General features: G+C 32.6%; 3 protein-coding genes across 4 annotated transcripts; all 3 read right to left on the bottom strand.

Moving 5' to 3' along the window:
- Positions 1-4253: 4253 nt before the first annotated feature.
- LOC25487921 (SKP1-like protein 21) lies at positions 4254-6984 on the bottom strand. Of its 2 annotated transcripts, none has more exons than XM_013610055.3 (2): positions 6675-6984; positions 4254-5471 (listed from the first exon to the last, which is right to left on the bottom strand). In XM_013610055.3, exon 2 carries the CDS (start codon positions 5452-5454, stop codon positions 4522-4524), a length of 933 nt encoding a protein of 310 aa, XP_013465509.1. In that variant the 5' UTR covers positions 5455-5471; positions 6675-6984; the 3' UTR covers positions 4254-4521. The 2 variants fall into 2 exon arrangements, with proteins under 2 accessions (XP_013465509.1, XP_024632614.1); XM_024776846.2 differs by having other exon boundaries at positions 6660-6984.
- Positions 6985-8520: 1536 nt separating this feature from the next.
- Positions 8521-9635, bottom strand: LOC11429906 (SKP1-like protein 20). Its single transcript, XM_003597623.3, has one exon. It carries the CDS (start codon positions 9603-9605, stop codon positions 8658-8660), a length of 948 nt encoding a protein of 315 aa, XP_003597671.2. The 5' UTR covers positions 9606-9635; the 3' UTR covers positions 8521-8657.
- A 5289-nt stretch (positions 9636-14924) lies between these two features.
- LOC11420967 (clavaminate synthase-like protein At3g21360) lies at positions 14925-16697 on the bottom strand. Its single transcript, XM_003597625.4, has 2 exons — positions 15995-16697; positions 14925-15550 (listed from the first exon to the last, which is right to left on the bottom strand). Exons 1-2 carry the CDS (start codon positions 16609-16611, stop codon positions 15190-15192), a joined length of 978 nt encoding a protein of 325 aa, XP_003597673.1. The 5' UTR covers positions 16612-16697; the 3' UTR covers positions 14925-15189.
- Between the last annotated feature and the right edge of the window lie 3563 nt (positions 16698-20260).

A 20260-nucleotide genomic window follows, 5' to 3' on the forward strand; every position in this document is an offset into this window, starting at 1 on the left:
TTTTGATAGTTCTTTGTGTAGTGACCTTTTTTGTTTGCTTTTATGTGAAATGAGAATGATTGATTGACTCATGCGCCGCTATAGTACTCTCCTTCTCCTACTAAAAATGTATCTATTTTGTAAATATCATAAATAATGGATTCCACTTTTGCACAATATAGGAGAATAGTGTCTTTAATTTGTTCCTTGGAAGAAAAATAGGGTTTTGGCTTGGAACTGTTCAAGTGCAATAAAAAAGGTTCTCTCAATTAATTCTTGAATTGATGTTAATAGTAAGTAATAATAAAGGCACCGACTGTACTATATTATAAGTTGGAAGTTGGAGCTGAGAGGCCTAAGAAAGCAATGCACTGAGTTCATGCTTTGGGTAGAGGAGATGAATGAATTAGTCCAATACATTATGATGGAGTGCAAGAATATTTGTAGACAGTGTAATTAATTTGTGAACATGTTGCGTGAGCCAGGTTAAAGTTCCTTCCAAATTAATGACTAGTTCCTAGATTGAGAAAAACACAACTCACAAATTTTTAAAAAATTACTAAAATATAATAATTTATGAAAAGGTTCTTTGTCATTTTATTAACTGATTTTATAAGATGAATAGATTTTTTTATAAGCAAAATTTTATAAGAATGAACTCAATTTAAAAGCTAATATACTAGTATCACAAAGTTTATTCATGGAGTCATCCTTTTTGTCAAAATTTAAAATAAAACTTCATACAGTCATCCATCATATTATCAACACGCACACTGCACCTAATATTTCTGTTCTGGACTGATGGTTTGATTATATAGACAAGTGGATCGTTAGCAACACTCACTTTTTTTTAAAAGAAAAGAGTATGTTTATATCATTTTATTAATAATAAGAGAGTTTGTACAACGAGATACATGATAATAAATATTGGGACTACCGGATAATGCGGCAACCCTAGCAAAGGTGTGAGTTGCCTTATTTGCTTGTCGCATGTTGAACTCGATCTTAGAGTTTAAGAAATGTGTTGAAGAGACTCTAACATGCTGAAATCATTTGTCTAAATTTTGTAATATCAGACCGCGCGATGATGGAAAACAACTTCTCCCACGGCAACAAAACACATAGGAGAGAGAGGTACGGTTTTAATTGGTACAAATGTACCTTTGTCATCACAGATACATATGCCAATGCCTGTACTATTCATTATCTGAAAACGAAGCATCAAAATTACATTTCAGACGGCCTCGCTGTGAATGTTGTCACCTAACCGAAACCATATCACTCGTTGTTGTTGGAGAAAGATTTCGAGTTGTATCCGAATCGCCTTGTCTTACAGGTGTTGTGGATATCGTCCGATCATTACCGGTGTTGTTGGCGTTGCTGAATTGTTGTAGAATATTCATTCAATGCAAGTGTTCATTGATTCATCGATTTTCATCTAAATTTTTTGTTACAATAAAAACTCATTGTGTTTCCAAAAAAAAAAAAACTCAATTGTTTTATTTGTTTAATAATTTTTTGTCTGCGGTTCATTTTAGTGAATACTGACATTTTTTTAGCAAAAGACATTGCAATTATAAAAATGAGATGAGAGGAGATTATATATCCTAACGGGACCATATGTATAATGTATGTGTAATAATTTTACGAAAAAGAAAATATCTAAAGCGAATGAAAAGTTTTAATGTTTTGTGTTTTGTAATATGAAAGCATCAAATCCTTTTTTTTTTTTTTTTTTTTTTTTTTTTTTTTTTTTTTATGCCTTTGAGGAGAGGTACTTATGCTCGGAATGATTGTGAAGAGGTATTATGCACCACTATAATATTAATATGTATGTATGGAGCATAATAAAATGCTAAAGTTATTCTAATTTCAGAGCAAATCGGGATAGGTAAGCAAAACTAAAAAGGGCAAAGATGCAAAAAATCATGTCAATGATAAATGTTGAAAATCATTGTTGGTCAATAAGGCAAAAAGAAAGGTTGAAACTTAACAGAGACTTGATGTTCAAGTTTATCCACTTCGATACATGTTGCAATAATAAAGAAGGTAGTCAAATTCTTTGTGTAATAAATACTTTTTGAATGATACTAATTAGCATGACTCGTATGTATATAGCACATTGTTTATATGAGAAATATTTACTTAAGGACAAACCCAAATATGAAAGATTTGGGCACACTCATACAAATGTCTTTGTTTAAAAAGATAAATTGGTCAAATGATGTGACTAATTTATTTATCATTTAATTTTTTTCTTTGTTGTGTGTGCGCTCAAATAATTTGATTTGTGTTTGTATCTATGTAAGACTTTCTTCGTTTATAGAAAAGAAATGATAATGAGTCTTGGACTCTCTGGACACTTTTTAAAATTTTTAATAAAAGATTATATATCCAATTGAAGTATTTAAATTTTTTTAATTTAAAATCATTAAAGAGTGTTTTAGAACAAGACCCTTTTTAAAACGTTTTTTCTTTCCTGCCATGCCCATAAAACGACAAAAGTTGCTTTTGCCAAAAGATGCATTGCAATTACAATTTACAAATCATCTAAAAACATACATTCAAACGGCAAGAGTTTAGTTATTTTTTTTCCAGATGCTTACATTTGAAGTACTATGGGAGGCGGAGAAAGTAACATCCTATATTTCTGCTTAAATTTCATGTACTGTTTTTTCTTTCTTTCTTTCTCATACCTGTCTCATTGTAGTTTTTGCAAGCCCTTCTTTGTGGGTCTAAGAAATTATTTTCCCTCTCCATTGCTATCGTGCGCCCTTCAAAATCTAAATTTACCTTGTTTGAATTCTATAATCCTAAATATGTTTTTCATTTTTTCAGAATATAGAATTCGAAATCATTCAGAACAGAGAGCACAAACAAAAACAAATGTCATTAAATCACTTTATACTTCAACAAGAACAGCATAATATAGCAATGTAATACAAGAACATAATTAAACACAACAATGTAACAAGATTATAGATCAATCAAAATATATTCTTTATCAGAACTATCCATGCATTTCTTCAAAATGAGCTAATTCATCAATCTTCTAAAAACGAGTCAATGCAATGTATGTCATTAATTCTTCCATTAGCAGGTTAGAAGAGATCCAAATATGCACCTATAAAAGAATGCACTGTTTTAAGGTCTTCTGTTGAGGTCGAATATCGTGCTTTGGTTACTTTATCTTGTGAAATACAATGGATTCATTATCTCTTTGCTGATTTGCATTTGCCAAATTATCACCCATTCTGCTGTCTACTATGATAATATTCCAGCTCCAGCTATCTACTTAGCTCGAAATCCTACCTTCCATGACGCGCACAAGACCTACTGAGATTGACTGCCATGTACGTGGTTCGTTAGAAAATTCAAAACAGCGTTATTCATTGCTTGCCAGTTCAGTCTTCTTCACAATTGGCTGATGTGTTTACTAAACATCTTCAATGCTACTTCTTTTGTGTCAACAGCGTTATTCAAAACAGCGTTTATATGCAACAGTTGTTGTGTGCAATAACTGAATATAAACCTTTTTATTTTTTTCATAGCTATTGAAGTTCAAAATGACATTTATGTACCTTATGTAAGGATGGTAAGGGGTTTAGGGGTTGGTCTTGCTCTGATAATGTTAAACATGATTCTGTGCATGTCTCTGAGTATCATATGCAAAAGATGCTGAGAGCGAGATCTCTCATAAATTGTGGATTCATATATGCAGCAAGCATGTTAGCAAGAATCAAACTGATGGTGAATCCAGCAATCACCAAATTACCATTCTCAATGCTTCATGCAATCAAATTTCTTGTTGGATTTACTTGTGATTGCATGTACTGTATTTTAGCCTATGAGATATAAGTAGCCAAACAAGGCCCGAAGCTTGTAGCTAACTGAGAGGCAGTACCCAATGCTAGTTCTCTTGTAATCAGTTTTCACATTACAGAAAAATAACAGAATTCTCTTGCTTTCTCTTAGATCTCTCTATCACCTATGCAATATGCTCATAGTTTCTATTTAGATGTGTCTTGAGATATGTAAACAAGAACGCCCACATTTTTTCAAATTTTGTAAAAAGAATTGCATTATTTTTTTTGTCAAGATCAACCCCAACTAATATATTGAATGAATGCAAGTAAAGTATCCAAAACGACGCATCTCATCTCATTGTATCCATATTTAGCGTGTGCACATGAATTTTGTTGATGAACACTTTGAAACCAAAACTAAAAACTCATAAATACGGCTGATATTATTGTTATTCTTTCTACAAGATAGAAGCACATAAAAATGAACCGCAACATATAAAACAAAACAAAATATGTCAAGTACAGTTGTAAGGAATAAGAAAAATATAAAAATTTCACAACATCCAAATACAAAAACAAAATACTTTTTTTTTTGTTTTGAGGAAATCCAAATACGAAAACAAAAACTTGACGAGCTACAAGCTTTATTTTGAACTCTTAACAAGCTAGGTTACTCCTTAAAATTTTCCTAAGAAAGAAAAGCAAGTGACCTGCAACAATTTCCTTGTCAAAATTTTCAAGCCAAAATCCTTTCCTGCGCTGACGAAGAAAAGTCTTGTATTCTCTCTTGCAAGGAACAATTTAATCTGCGGGCAAATTCTTCCACTTCCCTATCAATTCTTGCTTGTAAGGCCGGATCAATCTCATCATCAATATCATCACTATTATCATCATCAAACTCAACCATAAAATCACCATGTAAACCAGAGGTCTCAAACGGTTTATCTGTTTCCGCACTTTGGTTTCCGATGTCGTCATGGCCATTTACCTTTACATTCTTCTTATGTTGGCCTTTTTTCCTCTTTTTTTTATTCTTAGAAGTAGTTTTGATCTCCTTCGGATCACCATTAATAAAAGACAGAAGGTCGTCAACTGAACGTTCATCTTCTTCAACATCAACATTCTTCTTTATGCTTTCACGCTCTTTAAGTAGTTCTCTTCTCTTCTTGGCATACAAGCGGTTCAAAAGCCTGATGCTTGGGTCATCAGTGATGTTTAACAAGGGCTCCAATTTCTCTTCCTCGGTAAGATCATCAGGCACACGAAATATGCTGCGTATTTCCTCTGGCGACCTTTTTTCAATTATTCGAGCTAGTGCACGACTTGTGAGATCAATCAATGGCCGGAATTGTAGACTGTGTGCAGCACACGCCAACTCACAGAGCATATTTGTGTCTATCTTAACGAAACTATCATCATAGGACTTTCGTTCCTTGTTTGAGCGGCCTGGTGCTTGATGAAATCGACAATAATTAAGAATCAAGCTCCACATTGGAGAACTGACCTGTTGAGGAAGACATACTGCACAATTCTTGGAAGATCCCATGCCTTTTTGCAATTCTTCACATATAAATGGGCAAAACATTGCAATATCTTGCTCCACTTGTTGGGTTGAACCATCAGAAGTTTGAAGCCACACATAAGGCTTTGTCATCTCCATTTCTGACATGAGAACAGGAGAAACACCTAAATGAACAAAAATATTAGAAACCATTTTTGCAAAATGTCTTCTCTCATTTTCTCCTTACTCTTACCAATGCCTTAAACTTTTATTTATAGTGATAAACTATATTTCATTTTTGTAAGAAATAAGATTTGTTGTTTTTTAAAAAAACATGTCTTCCATGGGGTATTATAATAGAAAAGATTTGTAATTTTTTTAAAACCTGACTTGCTAAAAATCACCAACATTATCAGCAATTACTTACAAATCAGCAAAAACAACAATACAGAAAAAAAGCACTAGTCATCAAGCAGCTTGCTGATAGTAACTAGCAGTACTCCCAGCCATGAATTAAACTAAAACCCACAGCAATAATAATACTAGAAAAACCAACAGATGGACCTATACAATCTTGATGATTAAGCACGCCAATCGGTGGCGAATCCATAACCCTGGTCTAGGTGGTGCAAAATATTAAACTTTAGTAATAATCGTAGACATAAATAACATACTCAAAAAATTACATTGCATTTGATTTACAATCTATCAAAAAGAACTACATATACGCTCTATAATTTGGTGTACCCGTGAAATAAGTATTAAATTGTAAGAAATTAACACAGCCAGTACTCATTTTATATTATTTCAGTAGCAAATTGTAAAAACAAATTTATACCCGTTAAATATAGAGCTTCAACTTTGTAACAAGCTCACAGAAAACAGAAATAGCACAGCATAACAAGACATTGAACACTGAATTTTTTTAAATCTAATAGACACGACACACCATCTTGGATCAAATACTCATTTTTGTTATTTCATATTCTTTGACCATACAATCAACAATTCCAAAAATTACTCACAAATCTAACAGGTCAAAAATTCTTCATCATGTTATGTTACATTTCATAAATTTCTCAACTTTAGCAAAATGAAACAAATTATGCAAATTCAAAAAATTCTCAGCTATAGCAAAATGAAACAAATTATGCAAATTCATAAAATTCACAACTATAGCAAAATTAAACAAATTATGCAAATTCATAAAATTCTCAACTTTAGCAAAATTAAACAAATGATAGAAATTCAAAATTGACCAAGTTCAAATCAAAATAAGAATTACAATTAAGAATTGAGAAAACCCTAAAATCCGAATTCAGAATTAGAGAAAACCATAAATTAACAGAACCCTAAAATCAAGATCCAATTACCTCGCTAATGCTTACCACACTGTTCGATTCTTCGAGATGAAGGGTTGTGGCGGCGTAGGAGACTATGCAGACAGGAATCAAACGCAGGTGAATTCGAAATCGCGCCGAAATCACAAGAGAGTGGAGTTGATGGAGAGGAACAAGAGAGAGAAGAGATAGGACGGTGGACGGTGGACGGCGGTGGCGGCTGGTAAGCTGCCGCCGGTAATTGAGCGGCGGTGAGGCAGAGAAGATGTGATTCGTTCGTGAAGAAATGAGAGAAACAGAACAAAACAAGGGTTAGAGATAAGTATGAAATTCAGTTATGGGCCAAACTATAAATGGACAAAAAAAAAAATTAAAAATTAAAAATGTAAATTATAATTTCTTATACCACCCTACATCATTTTAATTATATACAATAATTTCAGATATATAATTTACTTTCAACACAGTCTCTAACACTCTGTTTTTTCAGATTTCATAATTCAAACTAAATATGAGGGATGCGTAAAGAAATTGTCGAAAATATTGGTTTTAAGCCCATGGACTGCGAGTTAAACGGGTTGATGTGGGCCTCGAGTCGACCCATATACCCAGCTCTACTATTCATGGTAAAACCAAAAAGATTTTACTATTTCTTTTAAACCTTGGCTAAAACCATTTTTTAACATGGGATGGGATTTGGAAATGAGTAGTAATTGGATGCAGTAGTTTTTGAGCACTGTAAAATATGTAATGGAAAACAAAATTAATGTTATAGTGTTATGCAACCATGTGTATTATTCAAGTACAAGGTCCTAAAAGACGATCACTGTAAATTGTTCTTATAACTTACAAAGACATGATTGTGCAATGTCAATGTGTCATGAAAATATAAAATAAAAAACAATTTTTGTATCAAAATGGCATTATTTTTTGACTTAGTTTGTACAAAACTGTCAAGGATTGTAAGTAAGATGTCTAGGTTCAGCTAACATTCACTGACGCACACATCATAGATAGATGCTAATAAGCAAAAAATAGTAAAAAATAATATTGCAGAATGGGTTGACGTATGATGACAAAGTGGGACCGGAGGATCTATTCTATATTTAGCATAAATTTTTCTAAGGCATTTTTTTGAAGGGTTTTCTAGTTTTAAAAAAAAAAGATTTGCTTTGACTTCTGATATATTATACTAAAAACGTGGCAGTAACAAACACATGTGCTTTTCAATGATAATTGTAAGATTTCTATCTACTTCTACGTGTATCTGCTTGTTCTATTTATAGATATCATGTTTTCTGCGTTATTGCATTAACATCTGTCAACTTGCAGGTGTTAGCAGTTTCTTACTTCTAAGGATTGTACCTGATTCCATGAGCATGTCAAGGATGTTGTTGAGCCTCATCCTATTATGATTGATATATATATATATATATATATATATATATATATATATATATATATATATATATATATGTATGTATTTAAGTTAGTTTATCTTGTTTGTGTACAGAACCTGATTTCAAATTAGATTATCTTGCTCGGTATAATAAATTATATTACTCCATTTAACACATATATATTTCTCAGACAAAGTTCAAGTGATTACACTAATGACAGACAAAACCTTCATTGTTAGTTTATTTTGTTTTCGTTCAAGTTATATATTCAACGATTTTGGAATGAATGCAAGAATGTGTCTCCAAAACGTTGAATCTCATCTTATCAATAATATATAATTAGCATGTATCAAACTAAAAATGAAAGCAAAAAATTCATAAATTGTTTTTATTTCTACATGATAGAAGTGCATAAAAAGGAACCTAAAAAAAACTCAACAAAACAAAAGATGTCGACACACTTGTTAAAGATAATAAAAATTTCACAACATCCAAATACAAAAACGAAAAAATTGACGAGATACAAGCTTTATTTTGAACCGTTAACAAGCAAGGTTCCTTGTTAAAATTTCCATCGGATAAAAAAAGAAAGAAAAACAAGTGACATGCAACAACTTCTTTGTCAAAATGTTCAAGCCAATTTCCTTTCTTGCGATGATGAAGAAAAGTCTTTTATCCTCTCTTCCCGGGAAGAATTTAATCTTCGGGCAAATTCTTCTACTTCCCTATTCATTTTTGCTTTTAAAGCCAGATCAATCCCATCATCTTCATCAAAATCATCATCATCATCATCATCAATAAACTGAACCATAGAATCATCGTGTAAATTTGAGGTCTCACACAGTTTATCTACTTCCGAACTTTGGTGTTTGATGTTGTTATGACCGACGTTAACCTTCACATTCTTTTTATGCTGGCCTTTTTTCTTCTTCTTTTTATTCTTACCAATAGTTTCAATCCCCTTCGAATCTCCATTAATAAAAGACAAAAGGTCATCAAGTGAACGTTGATCTTCTTCAACATCAACATTCTTCTTTATCCTTTGAGGCCCTTCAAGTAATTGTTTTTTCTTCTTGGCATACAATCGGTTCAAAAGCCTGATACTTGGATCGTTAGTGACATTTATAATGGGCTCTAATTTCTCTTCCTCTGTAAGATCATCAGACACATGAAACATGTCACGAATTTCCTCCGGCGATCTTTTTCCAATTATTCGAGCGAGTGCTTGACATGTGAGATCAATCACTGGTTGTAATCGAAGGCTATTTGCAGCACATGCCAACCCACATAGCATTTTTGTGTCTATCTTGACGAAATTATCATCATACGCCTTTTGTTCCTTGTCTGAGCGGCCTGGTGCTAGACGAAATCGACAATAATTAAGAATTAAGCTCCACATTGAAGAACTAACCTGTTGAGGAAGACATGTTGCACAATTCTTGGAAGATCCTGTGCCTTTTTGCAATATTTCTTTACGTATAAATGGGCAAAACATTGCAATATCTTGTTCCACTTGTTGAATTGAACCATCAGAAGTTTGAAGCCACACATAAGACTTCATCATCTTAGTTTCCGACATCTGAGAACAATAGAAACACAGTAACAAATAAATTAGATACAATTTTGCAAACTATTTTCTCTATTTTTCTCCGTTGCTCGCCAATGCCGTAAACTTATATTCGATTTTTTTTAAGAAATTAGATTATTATTTTTTTAAAAAAAACTTGTCTTTTAAGGTATAATAAACAAGATTTGATATAATTTTAAAGCTCGCGTTTTCGAAAAATCACCAACATATTATCACTAAATGGGGTAAATAAAAAATATTTTGCAACTTTTTAAACCTTGACTAAAATCTTTTAAAAATAACAAATACTTTAATATTTTACTAAAGATATTTTAATTAAAACATTCAAATCAAATATATCTTTAATTAAATTTTCTTTTACTTCTTTTTAAACCAGGACTAAAACTTTTTGAAAAAAAAAAAAACAGAATTTTATTATTTTACTTAAATTATCTAAATTACACCGTTCAAATCAAATTCTCTAAAAAAACATTCAAATAAAATATATCATTAATAAAAAAATATTTTACAACTTTTAAACATTGACTAAAATCACTTAAAAGTAACAAATATTTTAATATTTTACTAAAAATATCTTAATTAAAACATTCAAATCAAATATATCTTTAATTAAATATTTTTTACTATTTTTTAAACCTTGACTAAAACTTTTTAAAAATAAAAAATATTTCAATATTTTACTTTTTTTTTGAAAGAATTTCAATATTTTACTTAAAATATATTAATTACAAATTAAAACATTCGAATCAAATATATCTTTAATTAAATATTTTTTACTATTTTTTAAACCTTGACTAAAACTTTTTAAAAATAAAAAATATTTCAATATTTTACTTTTTTTTTTTAAAGAATTTCAATATTTTACTTAAAATATCTTAATTGCAACATTCAAATCAAATATATAATTACTTTCCCAAAAAAATTGTATCATTAATTTAAAAAATTAAAACATTCAACCCAAAGAATTTGCCCCCTCCCGGCCTCTTAATACTTTTTTCCAAAATCAAAGGGCGTGGTTTTAAGTGATAACAAATCAGGTCATGGACAAAGGTGACACAACCTCATGTTGTTGTCCTTGTTTTTTTTATTATTATTATATATGTATTTATTGAGGATTATCATTACTATTGTTGTTATTATTATTATTATTATTATTTTAGGGAATTGTTGTTATTATTACTCCCTCCGTCCCTGAATAAGTGACCTATTTGTAAAAAATATTTGTCCCACAATACTTGACCTTCTTAGATTTCTAAGCAAAATTTGACAGATTTACCCCTTATAAATACTTTTTGTGGTCCCCATGTTAAAGTTTGTAGTGGAACAAAGAAAGTAATCATTACTTAAAAGTGAAAAAGTTTCAAAATAATGACAAGGGCAACTCAGTAAAAGTATCACTCTCTTTCTTTTATTTTTACACTTTTCTTAATCTGTGTGAAATGGTCAAATAGGTCACTTATTAAGGGACGGAGGGAGTATTAAATTTTGTTTGGTCAAGTCACCTTTAACGTGAATAAATGAGAGATTTAAAGTTCGATCAAATCCTGGCCCTTAGATATTACAACGTCCGTATCAACTTACTGGCACAATTTTTTTTTAAATTAAAGGACAAGGTTATATTTTTTTTCTTATGAGCAAAGGAAAAGGTGTTTTTTTTTTTTTTTTTTAAAAAAAGGACAGGGTTAACTCCCAGTTAGGCATGGCAATGGAGCGGGGTGGGGACGGGTTTTGCCTTCCCCATCCCCATCCCTTACTCCCATATACTTATCCGTTACCCTACTCATATCCAACAGGCATGAGAAATTGAATCTCATCGCTGTCCCTGCAATGAATCAATTTTTTCAATAAAAAAAGTTTTTTTTTAAGCTTCAATGGTAATGTTGTAATGCATTATCCAACAATTTGCGCTCATTTTAACATTTTCTTACCGAATAATTCGGTTTCTCCTTTAACTATCAATGAAAGTTCTTATATCATGACAATTATCAAACCAAATATGGGATATCATTTTCAACCCCCTCAACAAAAACAAAAATATGACATTTCTACATTCGGGTAGGGTTTGGGTATGAGTTTGGGGTGGGTACATATATCCCCGTTACCCGTCCCGTACCCGTATTTTAAAATCGGGGAAAACTCAAACCAATACCCAAACTCAGTCAAATTAGGGTTGGTTTGGGCGGATATCCATGGACATGAGTTTTGTTGCCATGCCTACTCCTAGTCTTCCACCAATGTTTAATTGTAAAATAGACTTCCTACAAGAACAGTAAAGGATAAGACGTCATTTGAGGTTTGATATGGTTACAAACCCTCCCTTGATTTCCTTAAAATATTTGAATTTTTGTGTTGTATTCATGTTCCACAAATCAAGAGAGATAAATAGATAAAAGAGCTCTTTCGAGAATTATAATGGCTACAACTCAGTTGCAAAAGCTTATATAATTTTTGGCTACAAAGTGGTAGAATTATTGTAAGTAGAGACATGCATTTTAAGGAATGTGAAGAGGGGAAGCGGGATGGCACAAAAGAGATGGGGACAAATTTCCAAAAGTCAAAACTCCAGTTTCCTATCTTGGACAAAATTGGTGAGAGCGTTAAAGATCGAAAAAAAATGAAATGTTATATGACGTTCATGTTAGGGACACAATACTACTTTCTGATGTTTATCAAAGATGCAACACTGTTGTTTGTTAGCCTACTGGTTTTAGAGAAGCAAAACATGATAAAACTGGATGGTAATTGCAACGAAGGAGTAACTGCACGTGATTGAGAAAATCAATACATGACAACTTGTTGACAAACCTCAAGATATGAATGTCATTGGCATCAAGTGGGTTTTCAAAACCAAGTTCAAGGCAAGACTAGCGGTTAAAGGTTATGATAAGATTTTTTTTTAGTGGACCACTTAGATACATTTGCGCCAGTGGCCAAACTAGACACCCTCAAGTTGCTAATTTTGGTTGCAGCCCAAAAGGTTTTGAAAGTATACTAGTTGGATGTTAAATCAACATTTTTAAATGGTTTCTTGCAAGAAGAAAACTATGTTGAGCGAAAGCTTTGTGAATAAAGGTAAGGAAGACAAGGTTTATCTCCCCAAGAAGGCTCTCTATGGTATGAAGCAAGGTCCAAGAACTTGGTATAGAGAATTGATAATCATTTGATGATTTTGGGGTTTGCAAAAAGTCTATCTAAGTTTACTCTCTCTCTCTCTCTATATCAAGCACAATGAGGTTGATATTCTTGATGTCTCTCTTTATGTTGGTCATTGGAAATAATGCAGCCTTGATTGATGAATTTAAGTTGGAAATAATGAAAGAATTTGAGATGACAAATCAAAAAAAGCAAGATGAAGTTTTAAGTTGTCAGAAAAAATATGCAAAAGAAATCATTAAGAAGTTTAAACTCGAAGAATGCAATGAAATGACCACTCCAATGAATTCAAAAGAGAAACTTCGCAAAGAAGATGAAACTGAAAAAAGATTGATCAAGCGTATTTTAGAAGTCTAATTGGTTGTTTGATGTACCTCACAATTACCTGACTTGACATTTTGAATGTTATAAGTAATTTGTCTTGATTTATGCATTGTGCCAGTGGAGTGCATCTCAAGGATGCAAAAAAGTTGCTTAGAAATGTCTATGGTAACGTGATTTTGGCATTAAATTTACTAAGAGCAGAGAATTCAAGCTAATTGGTTTTTTAGATAGCGATTGAGGAGGTTTCATTGATGATATGAAAAGCGCTTTGGACTATTGTTTTACACTTGGTTATGGCATTTACTCTTGGAGTTAAAAAAACAAGCCATGGTGGCTCAATCTACTGCCGAAGTAGAGTTTGTTGTTGCAACTGTTGCTGTAAGTCAAGCTATGTGGCTGAGAAAGATATTAGATGATCTTCATCTTGAGCACAAAGAAGACACTAAGATATTTGTTGATAATCAAACCGCAGAGGCTATTTCTCGCAATCCAATTTTTCACGGAAAAACCTAGCATTTCAACATCAAATTGTTTGTCTTGAGGAAAGTGTAAAAGGATGGTGATGTAACTCTTGTTTATTACAAAACATAAGAACAAATAGCTGATATTTTTACTAAATCCTTACCATCTACTAAGTTTGAAGGCATGAGATTAAAACTTGGTGTTTGCAACTCCTTGAAGAGTATTAAATTTTTGTTTAGGATTGTTGTCATTTTTATTGGTGTTAGTTATTTTTATTTTAGTAAATGTTGTAAAGTTTTTAATTAATTATTGTATTGTGGTAGTTATAGGAAGCTTTAGCATCATGAAACTATGTAAATAGGTTGTAAACGTTCAATATTTGTATAAGACCAATTACATGAATTAAAGCATTTCAGTATTTGTTTAAGACCAAATGCATGAATTAAAGCAGTTATTTCTCCTGTCATGTTTATTTCCAACAACTATTTTCTTGTTCAATTGATAACAACTGCAATGACTCTTTTTTATGTTGTACGGAGAGATTGCCATGCTGGCAAGGCAATGCGTGGACAAAGTTTCCGTTTTACGTACACCCTCCGAAGACTATGACAATTATATACAAAAGTCTACTTTTTAGGTGCATTGAATAAATGATATATATGATATATATTATAAAGCACATACATAATTTATTCAATAAATCTATAAAAATTGTTTTTTGTTTATAATAGTTAACGGAGTGTAGTCTTTTGTTGAACAGGAAGCAACTCTAGCTGGGAAGAGTCAAGGTTTCTAACATTTTTTTTACCCCGTGTGCCGTTCTTCATAAACCCACTTTCCTTTAATTAGATTTTGAACCAAATATGGAACTGATGGGATTTTTTTTTTTTTTGAAAACTCGGTATCCGATCCAAGAATCGACTAATCCGAAGGGACCAATCCCACCGCTCACTTGCGGGGGCTTAAAGCCAGAGCAAGCTTTGTATAAACTTAGCCCACCGAAATTGGCACCAGAGGGAATCGAACCTGAGACCTCTGAAGGAGCAAACTCCAAGATCCCAAGCCAACCCCAAATGGGTTGCAAATGATGGGATTTGATATCAATTTTTGGCAATGTTTCTTGGCATATTCACTATTGTTCAATTGCAGCCACGATTCTCATTGATATCATGTAACTTCCCAGTTTGACAATAATCAACACGTTTTATTTTTCCATCATAATCCCACAAGTGTTTGAATTCTTTGATTACCACCACATTTTACATGTAGAAATGTTGCTTTGTTCCAGTTCCATACCATAAACCGCACTTGGTCTTTCAGGCACTTCATGCTGCCAAATGCGTTGCTACATTGTCTTGAGATGATCATGTGTACAGAACAAGATTTCAATTAAGACTATATTATTCAGTATAAAATTCTACAGTATATACTATCCAAAAGTAACAATTCATATTTAGTCACTAAGAAGCTAAATCTTTCTTTTAGGTCGGATCGGATCAACTGAGTGGCATTTTATGGTTTTCTACACGACAAGTGTCCTATACATCATGTTATTGCTGCAAAACTACCAATACAACTCAGAATTTTAGGTAGAACCCTCAAGTCTTTATTACTGTGCAATGTAGGAATTGGTAATCTACTTGACAAGAGAAGCCAGCACCCTGCGAGGGGGATCAAAGGGTCTTCGAGAATGAAGAACAGCCCAATTATCGAGCAACATAACATCGCCTTTACGCCAAGGAATAGCAACAGATTCCTCCTCAAGTATGTTAAGACAATCGTACACTACATCAGCAGGTAAAGGGCTGCCATCCCCAAATGTCACTGCCTTAACAGGATCGTTTCTCTCATCTTTCCAACCAGTGTAAGCAGCAACCATGCTATTAAACCAAATCTTGCGCTTTCTTACCTCATCATACTTCACTGCAGGAATTGGTCCCATGATTGTTTTCACTCCATCTTCCAACCATTCCAACTTCATACCAAGTTCACCAGCCCTGCAAATATTTCACAATCAAAGTTTAAAAAAAAAAAGTCCACAACTATTATCTGAGCTGCAACATTATAGCTTTTTTATGTCTATATCTGACCACAGCATAAGCCGTATTTGACCATGATTACAATTGTAACCTAACATAATTTAAGTCCCGAACCAAGTACCACAAGGTTGACATAATTCAAAACCTTGTTCAAAATATCAACATAGCATGCACTTTTTTGGTTACATATCACACATCAAAGAGATGAAGATTCATCTAATAAGGGTCTGATAATCTTAAGTTTAGCTAATAGTTGTTCAAGCTTGGTTACTCGTCACCAAAGCTCAATAACCAATTTAGCTAAATCATTTAAATATGCAATTTTTTTTTTACCACAACTAACATACTAAATAAACAAATGAACATAAATTAAATTAAACTGAATATGAATATGAATATAACCTTTGTTGAGCAATGTTCTTGTCTTGGGTTAAAAAGGTTGATTTCCAGCCTCTACCAATGGGAGAGTTAGGATTATCATCTTCACCCAAAACTCTAACATACAACAACCCAAACTTCTCAAGCTTCTCCACAAATTCCGGATAACGATCCTTCATCCTATCGTAAACAACATGACTAAGAACAATAGGCGTTTCACCACCATTCTTCGGCTCAATTTCACAGAAAAAGAACAATTTCGACGGAAATTCCGGAACCTGAGCCATTTCATGATGGAAAGGGATTTTCTGATCAGGTGGAGATTCATTGGCAGTGAAGACACGGCCGACGACGTTGGTGCGTGGTGCAGCGCCGCCGATGTAGGGGAGTTCGGCGTAATCAAAGGCTTCCACGAGGGAGTTGAAATGGGAGGCGGTTTGGAGAGAGAAGTTACGGAGGAGGATCGCGCCGGAGTGGTGGAGGAGGGATTCGAAATACGGTTTGTGGGTTTTGATTGTGTGTGTTGCGTTTAGAGGGAGTGTACGTGGAGTTACGATTGCTGGGAATGGGGTTCCGTTTGGGAGAAGCTTTTGTTCGGGGATTTGGATTTCTACCAACGCGTTTTCTAGTTGTGTGGACATGTTTGGGAAGATAAATTGGGAAGTTGAAAGTGGTTCTGATCAGAGTTTGATCTGATGAGTGTTTCTTCCACCTGGATGGAAATTCAGACCAAGTTCATCAGCAATAACGGATAGGCAATGCTATGGCCCACCACACAGACACCCGTCACTTCTTTTCTCGTTAATTTTTTTTTTTTTTATGAAGTAGTCTAACGGCTAGAGATAAATGAGGTGTTCAGGATTCGATTTCCGACCATGCATTTGCATTATCCCTTACCACATGATTTAAGCTCATGGAGACCTTTTCTCGTTAACTTTACTAGATTTTTTATGATAAACTATTTTTATTTAAAATTAAAAATTTTGTATAAAAAATAAAATAAAAGGTCTTCCTAGTAAATGTTTGGTGATAATTTTGCATTGAAAATTACAAATACTCCCTCCAGTCATTGTTTTTTGAAAGAAGAAAAAAACCACTTTTTACGGTTATTAAATAATTTATTCATTTGATAATATTGATAAGTTGAGTTCACCACTTTTCCACGCGATATTTTTATTTTTATTCCTTTAATAAATGTCATATGACAGATGCCGAATGACTTGTGTTTTCCGTCAATATTCAATTGAAAACTTGGTTAAAATTTCCTAATATGTTCTTAATGTCTAACATGCAGAGGTTAAACTGTACACATTCACAAAATAAGGAATAAACCGTTTGAAATTGTAAATTTGATACTCCCTCCGTCCTTCAATACTTGACCTACATAACCATTTCAAACAAATTAAGAAAAGTGTAAAGATGAAAGAAAGAAAATGATACTTTTACTGAATTGTACTTGTTATTATTTTGAAACCTTCACTTTTAAGTAATGATTACTTTCTTTGTTCCACTACAAACTTTTACTTGGAGACTACAAAAAGTATTTATAAGAGATAAATTTGTCAAATTCTGAGAAGGTCAAGTATTGTGGGATAATTTTTTTTTTCTTCAAATAAGTCAAGTATTGAGGGACGAATGCAGTATATTCAACGACGTGTGTGTGACTTGTTAGTTGTGTTATTTTTTACTTACATTTTCCATCTATCTACATGACTAACTTAGAAACTCTTGAGTGGACACAAAGATTTGGACCCTCTATTTGGTCACACACACATAAAAATAAAAAAGTAGAAAAAATAACAATTAAATAATCATTAATTTTTAAATGATTATAACATATCCACTTTTTTATGTGTGACTAAATAGAGGGTCCAAATTCTTGTGTCCATCCAAGAATTATTCGGATTAACTACAATAGCTAGTCAACTAATCAGATTAAACAAATTAATTTCTTTTACGAATAAAAACAAATTAACTAACTCTATTAATTAATTCTGAATTATACTTCAAAACCTCCCCTTAATTCATATTCTTTTACATCTTAATTTGAACAACAGAAATTATTCGTAGACCCGTTAATTGGCTTGTATCTCAACATAGACACAATCACTCATTTTGAAACAATAAGTTTGATCAACTAATTTTATCTAGGCACACTTCATTTCCCAACTTCCAGTATTGAATTATCTTGTCGTTGGAAAATCTTGTTCACTAACCTCGAATTCAATTCAGGTTGAGGAAAACTCTCGTCCTTCAATCTTGAACTCACATGCAGTTGGGCTAAATTTCGTTCCCCAATTTCTTCTTAGGTGAATTCCCATCCTAGTTCTTCTTGAACTTGTATGTGGCTTTGCATGGGAGTTTTATTTTTATTTTGGCCTGTTTGCTTTTTGTTTTCTGTGGCAGCCGTGACGACTTGTACAAACTTTGAGTGGTTCTCCTTTGCACGTCTTGTGTGAGATGAACCACTCATTTTGTTATAATTAATTTCATTTTGGCTTGTTCAAAAAAACAAAACAAAAAACTTGTATGTGGCTCTACAAAATTACGACCCTATAATTATTCTACATCGGAAAATTTCAACTGAAGCAGCACGAATCCATTTTATACTCTAAATTTCATCGAACAACTCTATTTATGCATATTAATATCATCAACAAACATCACAATTCCATCTACCATTTTTTTTTTTCCTCACAATTTTCAAAGAATAAAGTCGTATCAAATAACCAACTCTATATGCATATCTTTAATATCGGAAAATCACTTCAAGAGTCTTTTCCGCTGCATTGCCATGTTACATCACCGACAACAACTACATTTGGACATCATCGTCCATTCCCTCATTTGTAACAACAACTTTGTTTTCATCAATACTCGACACACAATTCAATCTCACTTTCGTGGTAGGGATATAACCCATATTTCTTGGAGTGTTTAACCTCTTCCGCACAAACATCACAACCAAGAACGAATTCTCAAGTGAACAACAACAAACATTTGAATCATGAATTGGTCGTTTAAAAATGCCTCCCCGTGACGATACTTCACGAAACCGAACAACAATGCAAATTTAATACGAACAAAAATTAACTCTGGAACCTTGTTCTTTATGGTAAGTTTTTTTTTTTTTTTTTTTTTTTTATCATTATCTTTCAGCTTCCCCTCGTCTTTATGTTGTTTTCCCGACCACATCTTTCTTCTTCAGCTCCTATTTGAGAACTTGTTCAAAACAGCTCCCCCGTGAGCTTTGTTTACAACTTTTCACGTCTTTTTTTTTTGCACTTTAGGTATAAGAATCTATGATTACGGTAGAAGAAGCCTTTCAAGATTCACAATTTTGCTTCGATTTCTCGTAAGAAGCCGTATATTCCTCTCTTCGGATGCATCTTTTGATCTTTTTTTAACACTCTTTGCAGACCAAAGATTTTTTTCTTCCTCACTATCCATTTCTCTCAATTCTTGACTTGAGAAAACTCTTTTTCAAAAGCCATTATTTATACCACATGTATCAATAACCAAGTGCTAATTTCCTTTGCGAAAGCCATTACCACCAGCCTCGTTGCTCGATCAATAATGAATCACAATCCTTTTGCAGAATGTACACACTCGCTGATATAATGTAGGTTAGTGAGAATAGCCATGAAGTTGTAAAATTCAATTTTGTAAACTATTCATATTCAATGACTTGTGTGTGCTACTTGCTACTTACACTTTTTTTTTTATATATTTATAACTACCCTAGTTAGTTAACACTTAACTAACTTCTCTAACAACTCATAATAAGTAACCAACACTAATTAGTTACAAATAATTTAACTAACTCTATTAAATCATAATTATTCTTCAACATGACTCACATTTCCATTATTTTTGTGACTCATTAGTCTCGCAAGATACAATATTGCTCTTACTTTTGTAGTGTATATGCAAGTTATGTTTTGGAGGAAAACCTCTAGAAAGTTGAGTTTATATTTTAAAATATATTTTAATTTTAAGAAAATAGCAAATACAGGAGAAACTCTTTAAATTAATACTCGGTAAATTAATAAACTCTCTAAAATAATAAATTTGTCCGATCCCGACTTGGGCCAATTTAAGAAATTGAAAAACTTGATAAAATAATAAGATAATAATTTTTCGGGAGATCCTTTTATAATTTTCGGTCCCAAGAAAATCATAAATTAATAATTCATAGAAACTAAAAAAAATTATATTACACTACTGAAATATGATTCAATAGTTGTCTGTTTTCCTTTAAAGTTCAAGTCTGTTTGGAGCTCATCTCTA

Source organism: Medicago truncatula, chromosome 2 (assembly GCF_003473485.1).
Source record: "Medicago truncatula cultivar Jemalong A17 chromosome 2, MtrunA17r5.0-ANR, whole genome shotgun sequence".
Lineage (NCBI taxonomy): Eukaryota > Viridiplantae > Streptophyta > Magnoliopsida > Fabales > Fabaceae > Medicago > Medicago truncatula.

Bases quoted from the DNA above. Each gene is read 5' to 3' on its own strand.
- LOC11420967 (XM_003597625.4), bottom strand. From the start codon at position 16,611: ATGTCCACACAACTAGAAAACGCGTTGGTAGAAATCCAAATCCCCGAA. The intron at 15,551-15,994 runs GTTATATTCATA...AAATATTTGCAG, and splicing joins AAGAACATTGCTCAACAAAG to GGCTGGTGAACTTGGTATGA.
- LOC25487921 (XM_013610055.3), bottom strand. From the start codon at position 5,454: ATGTCAGAAATGGAGATGACAAAGCCTTATGTGTGGCTTCAAACTTCT.
- LOC11429906 (XM_003597623.3), bottom strand. From the start codon at position 9,605: ATGTCGGAAACTAAGATGATGAAGTCTTATGTGTGGCTTCAAACTTCT.